Below are 22,633 nucleotides of genomic sequence, written 5' to 3' on the forward strand. Positions count from 1 at the left end.
GCGATATAGCGTTTCGCGAAGATTGAGATCGCGAAAATCGAGGGATCACTGTATTGTTTCCCTCATTTTTCAACTTCATCTGCTAATATAACAATTTAAGGAATATTTTGCTTGGCTTCCTCCTGTTTTAATGGATTAAGTTACATGAAGAGCTATTTGATAAACTCAGGGACAAAAAGGGGAATTACCAAAAAATTGAAAGAGGGGCAGGTAACTGAAACAGAATGCTAGCAAATAGCCTGAATCTGCCAGGACAGGTAGGATGACTGAATGAATTAAGACTTGCAACGAACAGCAAAAATAACAAAAATATTTCTGTTGAAATGTAAGGAGAAAAAAAATCAAGGAAATTATCAGTAACTAATGGAAGACAATGGTAAGAAGATAATGGGCAGCAGGAAGAAAGTTGCAAGTGCTTAATTCCTTCTTTGCATCTGTCCTCAAACAAAAGAAAAATATAGTCCAACTTATCAAAAGCAGCACTGTGGGAGACAGAACAGGAATGCAAGTCAAAATAAGATTTGGTAAAAGAATATATATTTTTTTGCTATCGTTGTGAGCCGCCCCGAGTCTGCGGAGAGGGGCGGCATATAAATCCAATAAATCTAATCTAATCTAATCTATAAATTCAAACCTCCTGGGCCAGATGGTTTATATTCTAGGATACTGAAGGAGCTGGTAGGTGTGTTTTTGGAACAACTGAATGAAATCTTTCAGAGTTCCTGGAAAAGAGCTGATGTGGTTTATTCAAAATCGGAAAAAAGACGATCCAGGAAAATTCAAACCAATCAGCTTGGCATCAATATTTGAGAAAATCCTGGAAAAGATAATCAAACAATGGATTTCCAGCAGATCAAGGAAATGATGTGAATATAGTATAATTTAGACATCAATAAGTCTATTTTTGATAAAGTAGACCACAGCCTACTTCTTGGTAAAATAGAACAGTGTGGAAGATAAAATACTGTAGCACTAGCAAATGAATTTGCATTTGGCTGACCAACCACACTGAAAGATATGGTTCTCAATGGAGCTACATCAGTGATGCGATTCAAATTTTTTACTACAGGTTCTTTGGGCGTGGCTTGGTGTGCATGGCAGGGGAAGGATACTGTAAAATCTCCATTCCCTCCCCACTCCAGAGGCAGGTTACTGCAAAATCCCCATTGCCTCCTGATCAGCTGGGACTCGGAAGGCAGAGAATTGATGGGGGCAGGGCCAAATTTAAGTGTTTTGATTTAATGCATCCGCAAATCTACAAGTTAATGCAAGCTGTATTTTTCCTTTTCACTTAGAAGTATGATTTATGTTGATGTATTGATACTGTATGTATTGTTTTGTGGTTTTAAAAAACAAAATGTAATTATTTTTTAAAATATGATTTACTTGTTTTAGTGACATGTGCTGAAAACCAGAGGAAGTTAATAGTGAAGAGATTTCATACGTTTGATGATGAGATTGATATTCATAATGATTTTTTTCGACCATATGAACTCAGCAGTTTTGATGACATCTTTTGCTTGGCAATGACAAATTCAATGCGGTATGTTAATTCTATTTTTCTTTGATGTTACATTTTGAACTTGCTTTTTTACACCAAACTCTTATTCAATTGTCTTTGAAAAATATATAATAGAAAATATATGGTAAGACAGAAGCAGCAATGCACTGTAGAAATTACACACTGGTTAAGTCTTAATTCAATAAATAATGTGCTAAATTCCATAGAACTCTACTGTATGCTTCCAGTTTCAAAAGAAACTAAGTTCTATCCAGTATCCATCGTAGTGCATTTATAAACCAACCTAGTTTTGCAGGAATTCACCAGGAAAAGCTGTTCTGAAATATTTGTATTTTGCTAATAGGTATATGGGATAGATTGGCTGTACGAAGCAGTTCAAGAAGTGAATTTGACATGGTTTGGATTATGTAACAAGAGGAATGTCATTTAATACATGCATAAAACTAATGTTGGTAATGGACAGTCCAACCAGTAATACAAATAAATCACTTCCTAATTTGAATGTGTGTGAGGGTATGTGTGTGTGTATATCCCTCACCACTGTTCATCTTTTGCGGATTCGCTACGGGTTTTCAAAGGGGGCTTAAATCCATTAAATCCATTGAAAATTTTAAATCCATTAAAAATTCATAAAATTCTTCTACAGTACCACTGTACTCTATTAAAGAAACTGGTAGGATATCACATGTAGTTCCAGCTGAGAAACATTATAGAATAACTGTTTAATGCTAAGGGTAGGTTTTAAAAGTCCAAATACTCGTTAAATACATAAAAAAATATCTTTCCTCTACTTTATAGAAATTTGTTTTTCATGGGTGGTCTTGGAACGCATCCCCCACGAAAAATGAGGGATTACTGTATGAATTGTTTTATTGCTGTTGTGAGCTGCCCCGAGTCTGCGGAGAGGGGCAGCATACAAATCTAATAAATAATAATAATAATAATAATAAATACAGTATATGTATATGTACACACAGACATTTTATGGCAATTACATCTGAAATACTCTATTGTTCAGAAAAATATTACTCCTGACAAGTAATATAGCTTTTTATTTGATTATTGATTTTTCTTTCTCCTCCACATTTCTTCAGAGATTTTATGCCTAAGAATGTTCCCATTGATCCCAGCCCATTTACTGTACGTAAACCAGATGAAACTGGAAAATCTGTTTTGGGGTAAGGAAAGAAGTGCTGTGAAAAGCATAATATTGCTTTATTTATTTAGATATATTCACGTTATCTGCTATTGCTCTGATATTGGATAGAATGAAGTGTGAATTGGACCAATGATTATTTTTTGTGTCAAAAGGATATAAGCAGATTAGGCACAGGGGTGAAATGTAGACACAATTCCAGCTTCTAAATCTTGAGTAGTTTAATAGATTTACAGTAAACCATCGTTCTGCCTGCAGAACCACAAATTGAGATCAACATCTGGTTTTGCTTCTCTCAGAGAGATTTATGCTGTTCTCTTTTCCTCTGGATTCCTGTGGTAACTAGACACCTACATAAACCAAACTAAGATAATACCAAGTAATGGGAGTATAACTAGCTTCCAGAGTGCCAGGTAGCAGTGCATTAATGTTGTCGTCGTCCCCGCCCCAGCTCTCTTCTAATGGAGCAGGAAAAAACAAGAAGAATCTAACAATTACAAAACTACTCCAACATTTTATTACCATTTGCTGCCTGAAATTTCTTTTTAGTATTTCTACTGTTACTTTCTCTACATTAAAGGTTATAAGCATTTTTGCTGATCTGTCTAGTGTCTATCTTACAAAGTTGCTTGTTTAGCAACATTTCAGTTTACAGTAATCCCTCACTACTTCACAATTCATCTTTCACGGATTTGCTACTTCATGGATTTTCAAAGGGGGCTTAAATCCATTAAATCCATTGAAATTTTTAAATCCATTAAAAATTCATAAAATTCTTCTACAGTACTACTGTACTCTATTAAAGAAACCGGTAGGATATCACAGCTGAGAAACATTAGAGAATGACTGTTTAATGCAAAAGGTGGGTTTAAAAAGTCCAAATACTCATTAAATACATAAAAAATATATTTCCTCTACTTCACAGAAATTTGTTTTTCACGGGTGGTCTTGGAATGCATCCCCCGTGAAAAACGAGGGATCACCGTATTGGGGCAGAATTCAAATCAAATCTGAGATAAGCATCCTTCTTCTGTTTGCTTCTTTCTTTTTTGCACTTCATCAGCCAGGTCTTGTCTTAGCAAAAAGTCATTCCCGTTTCTTCAATTTAGGCTTATCTCCACACCTCAAGATAGTCTGTTATGGACTAAAGAGCTTGGCAGTGCAGCATCTGGTAAAGCAAGAATTATACAGAAAGATGTACCATTGCAGGAATTTTTAATGTAGGATAGCTAATGTTCTTTGGGTTCAGAGTATAATTCGGTCTCCTGACCCACTAGCAAGCTACAGAAGGTTTTATGGTTGCTTCTGCCTGACAGACTGCAATTTATCCACTCATTTTAAAGCAATAGATCTTTTTTTCCCAGGGGAAAAATAGAAGTGTATGCTAGTCTTACTTCTTAATACCGTATACACATACACAATATACACTGCTCAAAAAATAAAAATAAAGGGAACACCTAAAAAAACACAATATAACTCCAAGTAAATCAAACTTCTGTGAAATCAAATTGTCCACTTAGGAAGCAACACTGATTGACAATCATTTTCACATGCTGTTGTGCACATTCAACTTTGTACAGAAAAAAATATTCAATGAGAATATAACATTTACTCAGATCTAGGAGAATCTTAGTCATGTAATTATAAATTGACAGTATTAATCACATTTACTGTACCTCTGATTTTTCTGATTATTTTCCAGTCTTCTGCATTTCTAATAATACACTGCTATTTGCTGATCTACTCTGCATACAATATGTCTCTCTTTAGTTCTGTGTATTTAAGATCTTAGTTTGCTACCAACGTTGCTATGAGAGACTGGTTTTATTATGTTTTAGTAAAGTAACTCAGATATTAATATCAGATTCAGCTGAAATGAGAAGAGTAAGAAAATTGTGTCCATTTTTATTTATTTTTATTTATTCCTTAACCTAAATTGGGAATGGAATTTTGGTAATTATAATTCAATACATGTGAAGATCTGTAGATTGAGATAAATTTATATAATCTGCATACTTCTTGGCTCTATGCTGGATTGCAGGAAAAGACTAGTTACAAGTATCCTTGCCTTTTGCAAAGAAATCTTTTGAGCTACCTTCACTTAATAGGTGGTATTGAGAAGCATTACGTTTATAGATATATTTCCCTAATAAAATGTACTGTTACAACGTTGTGTTAACGTATATCCACCTGTCCCCATAGTGCATTAAGCAGTCTTAAGAATTCACAATAGATCTAGAACTCTGCCTTCAAAAATTGCAGTGATAACAGTCAGTTAATGGTCTTGTGACAGAAGGTACAGAGTTTTTTGTTTTGAGAGAGCTTCAAACTCTGTTGATTAGCCTAGTTTTCCTCAAATATTTTGTAATGTGCCTGTTGAAAAAGTTTACTTTTAACATTATAACTATTGAATCAGGACTAACTACTGCTTCATTGAGTACATCTAAGAACTTTTTTTAAAATTTACATTCTGTTCTTCTTTTTACTTTTAATGATTCCTTTTTTAAAAAAAGAACATTAGGGTAGGTTTCATTTCTTCATCTCTTTCCTTAGTCTCTAAAAATCAATTTCCTGAAAGCAACATTCTTATAGGTCTTTAAGGAGGTAAATACTATAATTGTATGCAAGTGATCAATAAGGCTATCTGTACTAAAATCTAAAGACTTATTTTGTTCTTAGTATACCATGCCTCATAGAAAATAGATCAATTGCATTTTTCTTCTTGAAATAGTTCAGAGACTTTAAATCATTACTTTTTCAAGAATATCCGTGTCAAAATGTTCTGATCTTGATCTGGAGCCATTTAACCACTTCACTAGTTTGCAATTTACTGTTTTCTAGGCTGGACTTTTAAGTGTTGGCAAATGACTCACTTCAGCTAACAAAGTCATCCTTTCCTCTTACCTTTGTTTGTAGAGTTTTACTTTATAATCTAAACATTAAAAGCCATTTCAATTGGGTACTTCTTTTCTAATGGTTTTGCACCTCAGATTAAAATCTGTAGTCAAAGTCATAGATGACATGGAGAGCCAAATGGCCCAGAGGCAGAACAAACTGTAGTTGTAGCTGGAACAGAAAGCCTAACAGAATTTAGCCTTAGAGGATCAAGGACTCTAGCAAGTGAAAAGAATGAAAGTATAGTGTGATATTTTATGGAGAAATCCATGAAGCTTCTGTTAAAGTGGCATTTTGTGCAATGTCTTACTGCAGCTATAGTGTTCCAGATCTCAATCTGGAGGCATATCAGAGATAGTGGTGTCTCCTCCCTGCTTTTCAAGTTTGAATAGTTTATTTATTTAACCTAAAATATTACTAACCACCAGTATTTTAGTGGTTTACTAGAAAAACATTGAAATTCAAGAAATTGAAAAAGCTCATATACAAATGTTATATGTCATTGTCAGCTCTTTGAGGTAGAATTCATCAGGAAACAAATTATTTTAGTATTGGTAAAGTGTTGGTAAAGATTGAGATCTGGAACACTATAGCTGTAGTAAGACATTGCACAAAATGCCCCTTTAACAGAAGCTTCATGGATTTCTCCATAAAATATCATACTATACTTTCATATAAACTTAAAGATTTGCAAGACTATCCTTTTTCCACCTCTTAAACCAAACAGAGTCAAAGCAGGATAATTTTGATCTTTCCTCTCCTCTGGCACTTCTTATCTTTGTACTACTTACCTTATTCTTCCACTTCCACAAGCTCTGCGTAAAATGCTGTTCAAAGAAAGAGGAATCCAAATCTTCCCCAGACATACAAAATAAATATACACAACAGCCAAAATAATTAACCAGTAAATAGTATAATAGTAGAAATGATAGTAAAGTCAAGAAATGGAGCCCTTAACACTCTCAGAGCCCTAGGCTTGGGTACAGAACCAAGTTTATAAAGCATTACAAAAGGCCAGCAGGTTTGGGGCCATTCTAATCTCTTTAACCTAAAATATTACTAACCACCAGTATTTTAGTGGTTTACTAGAAAAACTTTGTGGAGAATATTCCACAACGTATAGCTGGTTTTTGAGCCCCGTCAGCTGACACTGTTAGATCAAATTGGATATTTTATTAATTTTTAGATCAGGGTTATTAACGATATTCTCATTGTAAAAAATGTATTGTTGAGAGACTGAGAGCAGTCCCAGGGGCTTACATCAGTGTTGGATTCCTACCAGTACAGTCCACTCTGCTGTTACGGTAATGGCCGACCAGTTGCGTAATTTGCACATGGCAGTTGCGGTACTGTCTTTGCTGGGCTGTTGTGTGCGCCATCTTTTTTCCTGAATCCCCCCCCCTTTTTTTTGCTTCCTGTGCATGCACAAAAGCAAAATCACGTGAGGGGATGGGAAAACTTGGTGATGTGGGCGCAGCACACCAGTATTAAGGTAAGAGGAGCCCGCTCCTGGTTCACATGTTCCATTTCCAGAACCTCCATTTTAAATTAATGTTTTCCCACAGCCACCACTCATGTTCACTTAGTTTAATAATTAACATAAACCACAAGTATTTCCTACTTAGGATATCCTCTGGCTCATATTGCTGTTATTAAGTTTAGGGAAATATTTTTACTCCTATCCCCGATGTGTCAAAAGTGTACAGAATCTAGATAATAGTCAGCACCTCTTCCCACCCCCGCCCCGCCCCCAAAAACCTTGGGTGAACTGATAAACATGATTCCAAATTTTATCAAAATTTAACATTTGATAAACTTTGGAAACATGTAGTTATTAATCACAACCAAAGACTAGTTAAGAAACAAGCTACTGTTCATTTCAGTTCATTAACTGTTGAATGAAATTATGAAGTTTAAATGAAATTAAGTCAGATTTTGGTATGGCTCTTGTCTATCTGTTTTTAAAAGTGTGACTTCTGGCATGTTAATCAAAGGTTAAGGGAAGCTTTGACTCAGATGAAATATCAAGGAGAAACCGAGCACCAGTTAACATAAGGAGAAGAAGAAAAAAATATTTTGTTCTGTTTCTTGAATTCACAATTCTGTCTTTCCTCAGGAACAAAAGCAACCGAGGAGAAGAAACGGTACTGCAACGTAAAACAGCTGCAAGTGCTCCTCCGCCACCCAGCGAGGAGGCCGTGTCCAGCAGCTCTGAGGATGATTCTGGAACTGATAAAGAAGATGAGGGTGCTACCTCTCAGCGTTCAACACCTGTGAAAATATCAGATACTGGAGACAATACCAAAATAACTGAAGTAAGAAATTGGGGTATAACAAAGACAGGCAATTTTATATTTGCTCTTCTGCTTTGTATTCAATATGTACCGAATACTTACACATCTGATTTTCTCTATACATTAGAGACATTTCCCCCCTCTAAGATACAATGGTAATCACAAGAAGATAAAACCAAACTAAAAACACTGAGGAGGGACCTCGGAAAGCAGATGGAGTACTTAAAAAGCAATTTTAAAAGGGATTGTGCAACTGATTAGATTTCATGCAGAAAATATACCGTGAAGTACTTGATATGTATCAGTGTTTTAAATTAAACTATGTAATTCAGCCAGGAGTGAAAAATGGATTAATAGAATATTGGCTTAATATAGAAATATAGCTTAATACTACATTTTCAAATAGGAATATTAATTTAGCCAGATGATACCCTTGTGCAGACTGATTCACTACCATTATAATGCTTCAATATCTGGTGATGTTAATGAAGATATGTAAACACAATAAGGTGAGGCATCTTGGCAATTTTATTTCAGCACAACTTAGACATTTATGGTTGTACAAGGAAAAGTTCAGAGCACAACTGTATGGAGGATCAAAGATCAAAATGTGCCTTGTCTTTCAAAAGATGATATACAGGAAGGATTTTATACTGCTGGCCAGATTGGGAATTCAAGCCATAGTTGAGGCCGTGGGTGGGGGTTTACCATCTTCCTCAAACTTTTTAAACAGGAGGCCCATTCATTGTCCCTCAAATTGTTGGTGGGCTGGACTGGCTGGGTGGGCGTGGCTAGATCATGTGACTAGATGGGCGCGATCAATTTAACAATTTGTTAAATAATGCACGTCAAATTAAACTTTAATTTGTTTTGCTCCTGGAAGTGTTTTATTTGACTTTTCTTTTTACTAGATCATGTTTTCAATTGTTTAGGAATCTAGGTCCACTTCAAAAAAACTCATTTTGCAGCAATTCTTCTCAGCTTCAAGGAGATTGAGAACTCTATCTCTCCCTCTCTTTCTCCTGCTCTTTCTCTCTCTCTCTTTCTTTCTCCCTCCCTCCCTCTCTCTCTCTTTCTGTCTCTCTTTATTTTCTGGAAGCGGATAGGGGAAAAACAGGCTGTTTTCAGACATTGAAAATGTGCACCCCGTTTTTCACCTCCCCTGCCTCCAGCAGCATTCTGCAGGCCAAAAACAGGCAAAAATGGCCCATTTATTTTGCCTCCTGGGGCATCTGTGTGTCTCTGCAGGCCAAAATTGTTGGCCTTAACTTTCAGTTCCAGCCCGCAGGGCTCATGCCGGTAAGGCTTGTGCTTGGCCAAAGGGTGGGATGAGCATGGTGATGTGAGCAGGGCAGCCTCGTGGTCCTGCGTGGGGTGTATTAATGGCTTTGGCGGGCTGCATGGGATGCATGGGCCATAGTTTGAGGACCCATGATGTAATCTCTGCTGCATGAGCTGCACTGGATACTTGTTTATTTTCAGGTCCAAACATTTTTGCTTTTAGTTTTGTATTTAATCAGATTAACAGTACAGTGGTACTTCTACTTAAGAACGCCTCTACTTAAGAACTTTTTAAGATAAGAACAGGGTGTTCAAGATTTTTTTTGCCTCTTCTTAAGAACTATTTTCTATCTAAGAACCTGAGCCCAGAAAAATTTCCCAGGAAATTTGAGAGCAACACGAAGGTCCAGCCAGTCTCCTACCATTCCCCCTATAATCCCAGGCATCTCGGGCTTTTCTGGGCTGCCAGAAGAGCCTTTTGGTGGTGCTCCCCCTCTCGCCCACCTGTGTTTCTCTCTCTGGCGCAGTGTATGGAAGGCAGCCTCGCATTGGGTGTATAGGAGGCGCATGCTCCTCCTCGCCGCCTCAGAGTCTATCTTTTTTTAAAAGCCTTAAAGTATTGGATTCTTTGGATTCCCCTCACCTCACCTTCTTCCTTCAGCAGCGACTTTCCTCCTCCTCTTCTTCCTCCTCCTCCTTCCACCCAAATTCCGAGCTTTTATTTCTTTCCTAATGGGTTTGCACACATTATTTGCTTTTACATTGATTCCTATGGGAAAAATTGCTTCTACTTACAAACTTTTCTACTTAAGAACCTGGTCACGGAATGAATTAAGTTCTTAAGTCGAGGTACCACTGTATTTGATATTGTGATCCCCAAATTTGGAGAACTGTAATATGTTCAAATTGTAATTAGTGATAAAAAGTCAGGGTCAAACCGTGTTCTTATACTAAGCAGATTGCCCTCAAGTATGGGGTTCATCTAATATCTAAATATTAAACATTTACATTTAGTAATGTTATTTACTTTATTTATTTTTAAATTAATGTGAACACGTTTACATTTAAATTTGAAAGTTTATTCTCTCTTTTAGAGGCCAAGGGGGAGGTTTGGTTGAGTATGTAGCATAATATTCTCATATCCGTGGGATATTAAATATTTTAGCCCTTTCTTCTGAAAAAACCATACCATCTCTTTGGAGGTGTGCATTTGAATATTCACACATAGACTCTTTCTCACTGCTGCTCTTTTACCTGCTTTGATTTTGCATGGCTGTAATTGCAGAAGTTGTGAATGAATGGGAAAATCTTCATTTATTGCAGATTATTTGTGGGATCCTTCTAATACACAACCTCAACAACTATTGGCCCATTTCTAGTTCTCTTCCCTAAGTGCTTTCGAAGAGAAAGCATCCCCAGAGCTTGAGTTGCTATGGAAATTAGATAGCAACATGAGTGTTGAGCTGTGCCTCTTAATTCCTTTTACTCCAATCTTAGTCCCAAAGTCACTACTTTGCTTCTAGGTAGATGCCTAGAAAAACTAGAGGAGGATTTCATTCTTTTGCTCTGAGACCAGTACTCTGAGACTATAAAGAAGATTGCAAGGTTCTTTTCTGTCACATACATTGCTAATTATTGGAAATGCTCTAAATTGATTAATAGTAAATGCTTTGTGTTGAGTATGTGTTTTGTGATAATTGATTTCCCCCCTTTTTTCTGGAATCCTGATCACTGATAGAAATATATCATGTCACGCTTAAGGAGCCCTAATGTTCTTAATGCCACTCTTTCCTCACTCCTAGGAGCAGGGCTAGCAAATTAATTGACCATGGTTTGTTTAAAATTACATGTGTTGATGAAAAGCAAAATGAAGATGTTTTTGGCTGGAGCTGTCTAGAGAACACAGCTGTAGTTTGGTAATCTAGCTTTCATCCAGCACACTCTACTGGAAAAAAAAAGCCCCATGCAGAATTGGAATTAAGCTGATTGTTCAGATAGGAACCAGCAGCCACGTGGATTTGTGCTAACTAGCATTTACGATTAAGTGTGTCCTACAGATATTTCCAATATGAAGAAAACTGACTCTAGATATCTAATGAAGAGTACTAGATCAGAAAAAAGAAAAAAATGAACAGCACTAATTTGTTATTTTGTGGATTGTAGCATTAACACACATAAATGAAGAAAGTTTTTTTTATATAAATTCATACATTACATGTCCTGTTTCTGCTTATACATTCCTGTTCCTTTTCATTCACTAATACCTCTGAAAAACATTTTGGTTATTACTTACTCATCTCTGCTGTTCTTTGTGTTCTTATATTTACTGTTCTTTTTCTTTTAGTTATTTCTTATTTCATTTCACTTTCCTATTTTCCTATTTCTGTTTTCTCCTTCTCTATGTGAAGGCTGCTTTACCTTTCACCATAGATCTTATGGCCTGAAGACACTATTACAAAAATGTATAAGATACACTTATTTCATACATTTTCCCCCTATATAATCCTGAAATGTTACATCCTGATCTTTGTTCTCTTGCCTTCTTGTCTGTTGGCTTGCCATGAATGCTGGCCATTACTTTCTCACTTAAACACCTATCTGTTCTTGACAGTATGGCACAAAATTAACCTTGCTCCATTGCCTGGCTGGCTCATCTTCTCTGCCCTTCAGACTTGTATCTGGAGAAAAAAATGAGTCATGGGGGACTTATGGGAACATGCAAGAGACAAAGGAAAATAATTGTTCCAGTAATTTAAAAACGCAAAAAAGTCCCACAAAATAATTTGGGTAATGATAACACTTGTAGTGTTGACACATGCACTGTACTGTAACATTTGAACCAATTTATACTTATTTTAAACAATGACAATTCCTTTTGAAAATCAATAAAAGTATTACAAATCTCAGATGTAGCATCTAATTTTCCTGTATAATATTCAGAGACACATGTGTCTCTTCCTAAAAGCAGGTTTCTACAACAGTTTAACTCCAGATTATTTATATCTATTCAGAGATCCTAAAATTCCCAAGTAGCCTACCCTGTTTTTCTTCTAGCATTTGGAAAAAAAGTCCCTTGTTTTTAAAAAGTAGAATTGGCATCATAATGTTGAAATGCAGTACACTCCTATGAAAGATTTTAAATAGCTAATCATGTATGATTTAATATGGTAATTCTCCCATACTTGGGATTCTATTAATTTTCTTTTCTTCTGATGCATTTCAGAATTACCTGCTTAATTGGACATGTTCTGTCCTCATTTGCTTGCTTGTGATGGTCTCAGGCCTCTTAGGTTTTTTCAGAAGTATTTAGGGTTCTCTCTGTAAAATTTATCTTTCAGGTGTGTTGGAAGATGTTGCAAAGATGGAAATAAGAGTTTGTGTGTGAAATGGAGTAAAGAAGCTCTTGTTTTGGGTCTCTGACATCAAAATATTCAAATACTGTCTCTCCATAGGGTTTAAGATATAGTGTAGTACCAATGTCTAGATAACCTGTCTCACGCAAGCTCTTGCATTCTAATTAGTAGCTTCTTCTATAGTAAAGAAAGAACAATAACAGAGAGATCTGAGAGTCCTAATGGACAACCATTGAATTATTAGCCAGTAGTATGCCACAGCTGCCAAAGAAACCAATGCAATCTACACTGTATCAACTGAGTAATAGTATGAAGATCATGTAAAATATTAGTACCACTATATACTACTTTGGTAAGACCACACCTGGAATAGTGCATCCAGTTTTGGTCACTGTGATATAAAAAAGATATTAAGTCATTGGAAAAGATGTATAGAAGAGCAACAAAAAAGATTAGGTAGTTAGAGGCTAAAACATAATGAACGATTGCAGGAACTGGGTATGTCTAGTCTAATGAAAGGAAGGACTAGAGTGACAGTCTTCCAATATCTTCCAAGAGCCGGGGTGGCGCAGCAGGTAGAGTGCTGTACTGCAGGCCACTGAAGCTGACTGTAGATCTGAAGGTCAGCGGTTCAAATCTCATCACCGGCTCAAGGTTGACTCAGCCTTCCATCCTTCCGAGGTGGGTAAAATGAGGACCCGGATTGTGGGGGCAATATGCTGGCTCTGTTAAAAAGTGCTATCGCTAACATATTGTAAGCTGCCCTGAGTCTAAGGAGAAGGGCGGCATAAAAATTGAATGAATGAATGAATGAATGAATGAATGAATGAATGAATGAATGAATGAATGAATGAATATTTGAAGGATTGTCACAGAAAAGGGAAACTGCCTATTCTCCAAAGCACCTTGAAGGCAAGACAAAGAGTAACGGATGGAAACTTATCAACCTATAAGTAAGGAGAAATTTCTTGACAGTGAGAACAATTAATCCATAGAACAGTTTGCCTTCATAAGTTGTGAGCGCTTCCTCATTGGAGGTTTTTAAGAAGAGATTAGACAGCCATTTGTCTGAAATGATATAAGGTTTCCTGCTTGAACAGGGAGTTGGACTAGAAGACTTCCAAAATCTCTGTTATTCTGCATTCTGAAAATCAAACCCAATAGCCTTAATTCTTTTTCACTCCCTTTATACAGGGTAGTAAATATCACTAGAGCTAGATTTATACTCTTGTCCTGATGACCTTGCCTAGCTCTGAAATCACTTTAAAATGCCAGAAGTGCCTATAAATTGCAGTCTCTTATCACAGCCATATTTGCAGCTTCCCTCAGTCTTCATTGAATCTTCTCTTTCTCTTGTGAGGAAGCTGGAGATGCAGATATTATAGCTGTGCATCAAACATTCCAGCTTGTGGTACTTGGTGGGAGCAGAGTTCAGTTTCATTCACACTACAACGACATTGGAGAAGCATAGGATAGCCCAGGCAACCATGCTTGAAAGTTCTTTAGTTGGAGCAAATATATATTTCTTGCTGAGTATGATAAATGAAGTGGGGATGGAAAGTTGAGAGGAGACTGAGAGGTCTTGAGATCAGGAGCCAACTGGATTGACTTTGTAGGATTGAAGCTATTTAACTATATCATAAAGGGGGTGGTGGAAGCATTTAGAGGGTGATTAAATCAGAAAAACAGCATAAGAATATAAGAAGAGCCTATTCCAACAATGGTGTACCTTTTTTCCCTCAGATGCCGAAAGCATGTGTGTACCCGCTATCGTGCAGGTGCAAGTGCCCACACCCATAATTCAATGCCTAGGGAAGGCAAAAATGGCCTCCCGTGCCCGCCCGGAGGCCCTCGAGATGCCAGAAATAGTCAATTTCCCAACTTCTGGTGGGCCTGGTAGGCCTGTTTTTTGCCCTCCCTAGGCTCCAGAGACTTCCCTGGAGCCTGGAGAGGGTGAAAACTCCGTCCCCCACCCCTCAGAGGCCCCCAAGAAGCAGAAAATGTCCTCCCAGAACTTCCATGACAGCCGAAAATCTGCTGGCTGGCACGCACATGCACGCTGGAACTGAGCTTGGGCAATGGCTCGTGTGTCGGCAGATATGATTCTGTGCGCTACAGGTTCACCATCACTGGCCTAATCTCTGAGGCCAATCTGACAAAAACCTAGAAATACCGAACATGTTAACCTGGTTCTTACACAAGGGATAACAGTGTAATTGCTACCATGACACTGAAGAAAGTTCTAATAAAAAAATTGCTTTATAAATGAATGAAGCCAAATCTTTACCAGGACTCTGGACTGTTACCTGCAAACCCAGATATACCGGATATATAACTTTGTCTCAAAAGGAATATTCCTGATGAAAGATGCTTTCCTTCAAGTGTGGCTAGAAGCATGTATGCAGGGAGATCTCCCTTCCTTTCTCTGGTGAGAAAAATGGTTGGTGTTTTTAATTATAGAGTAGAAATGGCTAGACAAGAGGCTGGGAACCAGTGAGATTCATTATTTTCATTCAGTCTCAGCTTGAAATGAAAATTGGCAGGAAACATCATTTCTGCACAGCATAATTGACACTGTGGTAACATATGCTCTAAGGCTAATGTAGCATAGGTGGGTTCTTCACGGTTTGGATTGGTTCGCTAGAACTGGTAGTAAAACTAGGGACTGATTATCTGACCTGGCAGAAATAGCAGCCTGGTCATGCCATTGAGTTGGTTCTGCTCGTTCAGATGCTTTGCCATGTCTCACCTTCGTCACATGCATGCCCCTAAGATTTTATGTTGCTTTGTTTCAGAACATAGTGCAGCCTACCAAAGATGTCTATGGAATTAATCTTTCAGAATCGCCTTCAGAGGACGATTTCAGCATATATACAAGGTAGGTTTTTATTACCTTGACAATGTCTAAAGAAAGCAAAATTAAATATTTGGGGGGGGGGGGGTAAATAGAGATGTTTCAACCAGAAGTATTCACACTTACATTGTACTCACCTCGGTGAAAGAATTCACAGACTGCTTAATTTGCTTAGGTTACTGGGTATAGATCTGTGATGGCTAAGCATTTTCTCATTGCATGCTGACAACCATAATACAATGTGTGCGCAACACCCCCATGCGCCCTACTGCCCCGTGTATGTGCATACGACCCTTCATGCTAATCCAGCACCTGGGGCATGTATGCAGGACCCGCCCTGTGTTCCCCCTGAATTTTCATGCATGCTCATATGGCCCCACTCCCTGCTTTGCACCTAACAGGCCTCCCTGTGATCTCCTGGGACCAAAAATGAGTTGTGGGGGGGCCATGCCACACTGCCATAAGAACATAAGAAGAGCCATGTTGAATCAGGCCAAAGCCCATCGAGCATTCTGTGTCACACAGTGGCCCATTAATTGTCCATGGGGATCTTGAGCAGAAAGAGAAGGCAAACCCTCCCCCTTTCCCTTGACCCCCAACAAATGGTACCCAAGGGAATTCTGCCTGCTCCATCCTTTGTTTTGGGCCTAGCAGGCCTTTCTGCAGCCTCTTGGGACCAAAAACAGGCCCCAGGTGGAGTGCATCCCCCACACCCTGTTTTGGGCCTACAAGGTCTCCTTGCAGCATCCAAAATCGGGCCGTGGAGGGGCATCCATCTCCCTGTCCTCCCCCATCCCCTGCATGTATGTGTGACCCCACTCCCACACATGCACGCGCATCTCCTGCATGCACCCTGTCCTCAATGCATGCATGGCAATTATCAAAAAATTAGCTGGTTGGCGGGAGGTGCTTACAGATGCTTGGTGGAGCTGAGCTTGGTGACAGCTCGCATGCCCGCCGACAGGGTTCTGCATGCCACCTGTGGCACACATGGCATAGGTTCACCATCTCTGGTATAGATCATTAAGAGATTGTTTAATTGTGTATCTTTAAAATAAATTCATATATCTTCTTTTTAAAAAAATGTCTCTCCCAGAAAATCTGGAAGTAAAAAGTATGGGTGGTGGTTATCAACATCATTCTTAATCATTTTTTATTTAAAACAGCAGTATAAAACAAGATAGATAACAAAATTAGTTGTGTTGCTAAATGTAATTTTAAATCTTGGTTTACATAGTCTTAAATCCAAGATGCTAGCCACTCTAGCTCTGTCTTAAAATGCCTGACAAGTGATACCGAGCTCTGCCATCTATTGCATGGCACATCACTCATCTTGTTTCTTGTTATTAAGAGCAAATCTCCATTCTCTATGGATTTCACAGTAATGTATGGAAAAGAATAAGGAAGACTCCAATAGATATTGCACCTTTCTGCTAATGCTGGTATTTTTAAGCCTGGTGCTGTAACAGCATGGAGCTAGAGTATGGTATTTTTTAGCCTGCTTGATAATAGGGCTCATTGGAACCAATTACTGGCAATATCTAAGCTTTTGGACATTAAGTCTAGTTCAATGTGAATTGCCGAGATAGTGTTCATATAAAGACTTCTCCAATTCTCTCATTCTTACTAGGAATGTTCTTTCTTGGGAAAGAATGCATATATATTTCTGCATGTAAGATATATACTATGTGCATGGGTTAGAGATCTAATAAATATAAGTCTCACCTTTGTACATTAGCATGTTAATAGTGAAAAGTTGTCTTTATTTACTCTGTGATCTTTTCAATAAAATGTATTTGGCTTTTAGTGAAAAGAAAGCTATGAAGACCCTCAAATGTAACTACACTAGCCTAAAAGTATTTGAACTTCTCCATTACTCACTCACAAATTAACTTCAAAGAAAGGATATTGTATTTTAAAGCTGCCGTTAATGGAACTTGATGTCCCTTACTGATATATGACTCTTACAAAGTCTGCAAGAAACATATTATTTTCATTATTTCAGACAGTTTGTTTTCCAGTGTGCTTGTTCTGTCTCTGTTCATAGGTTTGTTCAGTTGGGACAGAGTCAACAGAAGCATGAAAAAAGTTCCCAAACTTTCTCTCCTAAAAACGTAGATGGAGTTATAAATTTGTAAGTATGGCATGCTCAATCTGTCTATTTAAAATGTTTCAAAAGTTCTTTCTAATCTTTTTCTCATTTATCATCATCATCATCATGGTTGTTGTTGTTATTTAGTTATTTATTTAGTTGTTTCCTTTATTCATTAAACATGAAACTCAGTCAACTGAAATGCATCACAAACACAATTGACAGGTCCTAATGGTTGATACAGGTTGCTGCCAGCATCCTAAGTATCAACCAAGTACCTTCCTAAGATATACGATGTTCTGAGTAGTGCAGTTTTTTTATAGTTTCGCTGGTGTTATTGCAGGAAGCTGTAATTTCTTGATGTATTTTGTAAAATTCTTGGACATAGTACCAAGTGCCCCGATGACAGTGGGTATCACTGTTACATGTTTCATCCATAATAGTGTAGTTTCAATGGCCAAGTCATAATATTTTGTGATTTTTTCCCCAGTTCTTTTTCTTCCACTCTGACGTCTCCTGGTACCGTCATAATAATAAAAGTAGTAGTAATAGTAATAGTAATAATAAATGAAAGTGAAGATACAATAATCCACTGACAATCCAAACTACGAACTTAGCAACAACAAAGTTGAAACTTTTTCACACTTAATATATGAGTGCAGCAAAATCGTGCAAACTAATTACAAAGCTAGACATGATCAAGTTGCTAAATTAGTCCACTAGTCTAATTTAGCAACGTAGTCCACTGGTCATTTTGTAAAAAATATGGCATACCTGTATCCGAAAAGTCAGGAGAGCACAAAGTTACCGAAAATGAAACAGTGAAGATCTTGTGGGACTTTTGAATACAGACAGATCATCATTTGGAACACAACATGCCAGATATCATGGCTGAAGAGTACAGTTTATTGATATCGCTATACTAGGCGACACCAGAGTTGAAGAAAAAGAACTGGAAAAAATTACAAAATATCATGGCCTGGCCATTGAAACTGGCTATAAATGAAACATGTTACAGTGATACCCACTGTCATCAGGGCACTTGGTACTATGTCCAAGAATTTCACAAAAGACATCAAGAAATTGCAGTTTCCTGCAATAATACCAGTAGAACTGTAAAAAACTGTTCTACTCGGAACATCAAATATTTTAAGAAGACACTTGGTTAACACCGAGGACATTGGCAGCAAGCCGTATCAATCATTAGCACCAGTCAGTTGTATTTGTGATATTTTTTAAAATGTTCAGTTTATTGAGTTTCAGGTTGAATGAATAAAAGCGAATGATGATGATGATGATGATGATGATGATGATGATGATAATAATAATAATAATAATAATAATAATAATAATAATAATAATAATAATAGTCTTTTTGTCATCAATTAAAGTGAAAATACCTTAATTCCCAGGGTAATGTAGTGGTATCCCATCTGGGTCGGTCACTGGGACCAGAGATTTTGTTTTCCGAGCTTTTGGACTCATACTGGACCCCATCTTCAGATAACTTATCTCTAGTCAACTTCTGTCTAGGCTAGAAAGAAGTTCCCTGAAGATGGACTCCTGCATAGCAAGAGCTCTTATATACCACTTCACAGTGCTTTACAGCCCTCTCTAAGCGGTTTACAGAGTTAGCATATCGCCCCCAACAATCTGGGTCCTCATTTTACCCACCTCGGAAGGATGGAAGGCTGAGTCAACCTTTAGCCTGGTGAGATTTGAACCGGTGAACTACAGTCATCAGTCATCAGAAGCAGCTTGCAATACTGCACTCTAACCACTACACCACCAAAATATGAATTCAAAAGCTCAGAAGACAAAACATTTGGACCCAATGACTGTCCCGGATTGGTCTTGGTCTTTTTTGTATTTAATAAAATAACTAGTAAACATTAAAATGATACTTTTTTAAAAAAAAGTAACACTGGATTTCTTGGAGGAACAGAATTATAATTTACACTTTTACTTTGTAAGACAATGGACAATCTGTACAAACCTACGTTATTGACTGCTAGTTATTTTGAACATTAAGAGTTCACAGTGTTTTCATGAAATGGACCTATAGAATAGTAAAGTAATAGGTGGTGTCAGTAGGCAGTTCCTAATGTCCAGAATGCCAAAGATGAAAAGCAGAATCTTTTGAAGACTTTTGAATGGTTGGATCAGAAGAGCAAAATTAATAACATATTGTGTACTTAAATGTAAGAATAGAAACCTAATAGGAAACCAGACAATTAAGAGAGTTTGGCTTACATGTGGGATCACAGCAAAGCCACTATAGAGCCATGGTAGGACATCACATGATCACAGTAATGAAACAGATGAAATATAGTAGAATGCTGCATAGAAGTGAAAGTCCCCAAATAGAAAGATTGAAAAATAGAAAAGAGATGTCTGCCATGTTTACACTGAAGATGAAAGATGACACATGAAAGATGAGGAACACGGGGGTGGGGGTGGGGGGTGGGGGGTGTTGTAGAAAAAAGAGATGATAAATATCTGCTCAACTTAACACAAGAGAAGTTTCTCTTCCTACACATACTCCTTTCACCAAAATTGGTTTTGAACTAGTCCCTAAGCCTTCAGAGTCAATTTTTAGTTATGGCAGGAGTGGCAAAGGAGGAATGATTACCTGCCCCCCTTCTATTGACTAAAGTAGTTGCATAAGCAGAATAATGAATTAGATTTTATACCATTACTATTATTATGCCATTGTTTGTCTTTTATATGTCCCACCTTTCTTCAACAGCTCACTACTGTGCAAAGAAGTTTCTGTTTATTTTAACTAGATGATAACACTTAAGTTGATTGGGGGAGAGTTAATTCCTCCTCCAAAGTTGCCTCCAGTTCCATGGTGAAGCAGCAATATGAACTGGTCCCTACAGTCTCATTCCAACATCTAAATTTCTACTGAACAGCGAAATGAAATTGCACTCAACATTTGTCAGACTTCATCAAATTAAGATAAACAAAATAAATAAACATAAGTTTAAGTACCTTAAGACAATGTTTTTCAACCAGTGTGCCGTGGCACACTAGTGTGCCACGAGACATGGTCAGGTGTGCCGCGAAGCTCTGAGAGAGAAAGAAAACAAGAGAAAGAGAGAGAGAGAGAAAGAAAGAGCAAGAGAGAGAAAGAAAACAAGAGAGAAAGAAAGCGAGAGAGAGAGAAAGAAAGAAAGCAAGAGAGAGAGAGATAAAGAGAGGGAGGGAAGGTGGGAGAGAGAAAGATATAGAGGAAAGTAGGGAGGGAGAGAGAAAGAGAGCAAAAAAGAGGAAAGAAGGAAGAGAGAAAGAGGGATGGAGAGAGAGAGAGAAAAAAAAGACGGAGAGAAAGAGGGAGAGAGAAATACTGTAGAGCGAAAGGGAGGAAGAGAGAATTTTTTTGTCCAAACTTTTTTTAGCGCCCCCCCCCCTCAATGTGCCCCATGGTTTTGTAAATGTAAAAAATGTGCCGCGGCTCAAAAAAGGTTGAAAATCACTGCCTTAAGAGACCATTCTTAATTGTAGCAAAAAATAGGGAAACAGAAAAGCTAGCATTATCATAAGTGGATTCTTGCCGGTTTGGACTGGTTCTATAGAGTGGATTCTTGGCGGTCTGGGTAGCTGGAACTGGTAGTGACGAAGGTCTGCCTGAGCTGGTTCTCTTGGCACCATAGGCAGTGCCATCTTGTTTTTTGATTCTCTGCATGTGCAGAAGTTTTGTTTAAGGACTGCGTGCAACATGCGCGCCCAGACAACACATCTCTGAGTGAACCGGCAGTAGAAGAATCTGGAACCCACTCCTAAGTATTACTGTTAAATCTTGCATCTTTAATCTTTGATTAAATCTTTAATCAAATTAGATTATTAGTGAGGTTCTGCCAATTTTGCTATCCGTTAAACAGATCACATAATAATGTTTCCCTCTGATTACTAATTAATTAAATTAATAACCAATAAATAGACTAAGCAATCAGCTTATGTTCCAGGGCCATAAGAGGCTGTAGCAGCCAGAAGATTCCTGAAAAGTGTTGGGACGTATCTTTCCATTTCATTAGCAATAGGCAAATTCTTTTGAGTTCTTTGTGTGACTACATCCTTTCTTTCTTTTCTGCATGCTGAAATTTTGTGTGTTGCAATTCAGTAGCAGATAGTTTGTGTAGTGTTTGAAAATATGTAATAATGTCACGCAGCGGATACTAAAACATGTATGGCATACACCACTCACTTTTTTTATATTAAGGGAAATTTCTGATTAGTCTCTTTTGAAATTTCTCCTGATTCATTTTATTTTATTTACTTTTCACAGAACACCTATCTCTGCTTTCTCTCAAGACAACATTTATGAAGTCCAGCCACCTAAAGTGGACAGGAAATCTATTGAGATTTTTCATGCTCACATCCAAGCAAGCAAGGGTATTATGCAGCCTTTGGGAAAAGATGACATCTTCCTATACCGAGAGTATATTAGGAATAGATACCTATGAAAAAAAAATGCCAGTACTGAATCTCTTCTGAATGTAACTCTGATGAATATTAGATAGATCTTGCAAGGAAAGTTAGGAGGAAAGAACTTTGAATGCCTCTTCTACACAACTCCAAGGAGGACAGATGACTTATGTTTAATTGCTTTGTGGTACTAATACAAGTAACTTCAAGTGTGAATTATTAGTTTAAAAAAGAACTGAATATAATCTTTGAGAAGGATTGTGAATATTAAAGATTTTGAAAAGCAGTATTGTGTACAGATGTAAGCATTTACACATACTATATATGTCTTTGGAGAGGGGCGGCATACAAATCTAATGAATACTTAAATATAGACATCCATAAGCAAATTTATATGGACACTTTGACATAGAGAGTGAAAAGTTGCCATCAAATTAAACTCTACTTCAACTTTTATACGTGGCCAAAGTCCCAGCAAATACCTAAAAAGATCTAAAAACATGTCCATTATAAAGTAACTTCTAATATATTTCTGGCCTATTTGGTTTTTTAAAAAATGCTTCATTACAGAAGCAATAAGAAAAAGATGCTCTAGATCTGGCAAAATTGATTTACCAAAAAACCCACCCAGTTGATGTTTTAATAATTAAAGGGGATTATGGTAAGTGTCAGGATTCTCCAGAAAATAATGCACTGAGCAACGGGATGAATTTTTTCTCCTGCCAACAAACAACTGATTTTGCTGCCAAAGTCAG

At 37.4% G+C, this 22,633-nt stretch overlaps 1 protein-coding gene across 1 annotated transcript in view; it reads left to right on the forward strand.

Annotated features, from left to right (window-relative positions):
* The window catches only part of FIG4 (FIG4 phosphoinositide 5-phosphatase), a 100,330-nt gene extending 78,166 nt beyond the window's left edge, over window positions 1–22,164 (forward strand). Inside the window, exons 18-23 of the mRNA XM_070733336.1 lie at window positions 1,396–1,543; window positions 2,617–2,700; window positions 7,690–7,888; window positions 15,297–15,379; window positions 17,403–17,489; window positions 21,739–22,164. Of these exons, the coding sequence (XP_070589437.1) occupies window positions 1,396–1,543; window positions 2,617–2,700; window positions 7,690–7,888; window positions 15,297–15,379; window positions 17,403–17,489; window positions 21,739–21,916 (779 nt within the window). The 3' untranslated portion in view covers window positions 21,917–22,164. The remainder of the gene's footprint in view (window positions 1–1,395; window positions 1,544–2,616; window positions 2,701–7,689; window positions 7,889–15,296; window positions 15,380–17,402; window positions 17,490–21,738) is intronic.
* The last annotated feature ends 469 nt before the right edge of the window (window positions 22,165–22,633 follow it).

This window comes from Erythrolamprus reginae, chromosome 1 (assembly GCF_031021105.1).
Source record: "Erythrolamprus reginae isolate rEryReg1 chromosome 1, rEryReg1.hap1, whole genome shotgun sequence".
In the NCBI taxonomy this organism is placed as follows: domain Eukaryota; kingdom Metazoa; phylum Chordata; class Lepidosauria; order Squamata; family Dipsadidae; genus Erythrolamprus; species Erythrolamprus reginae.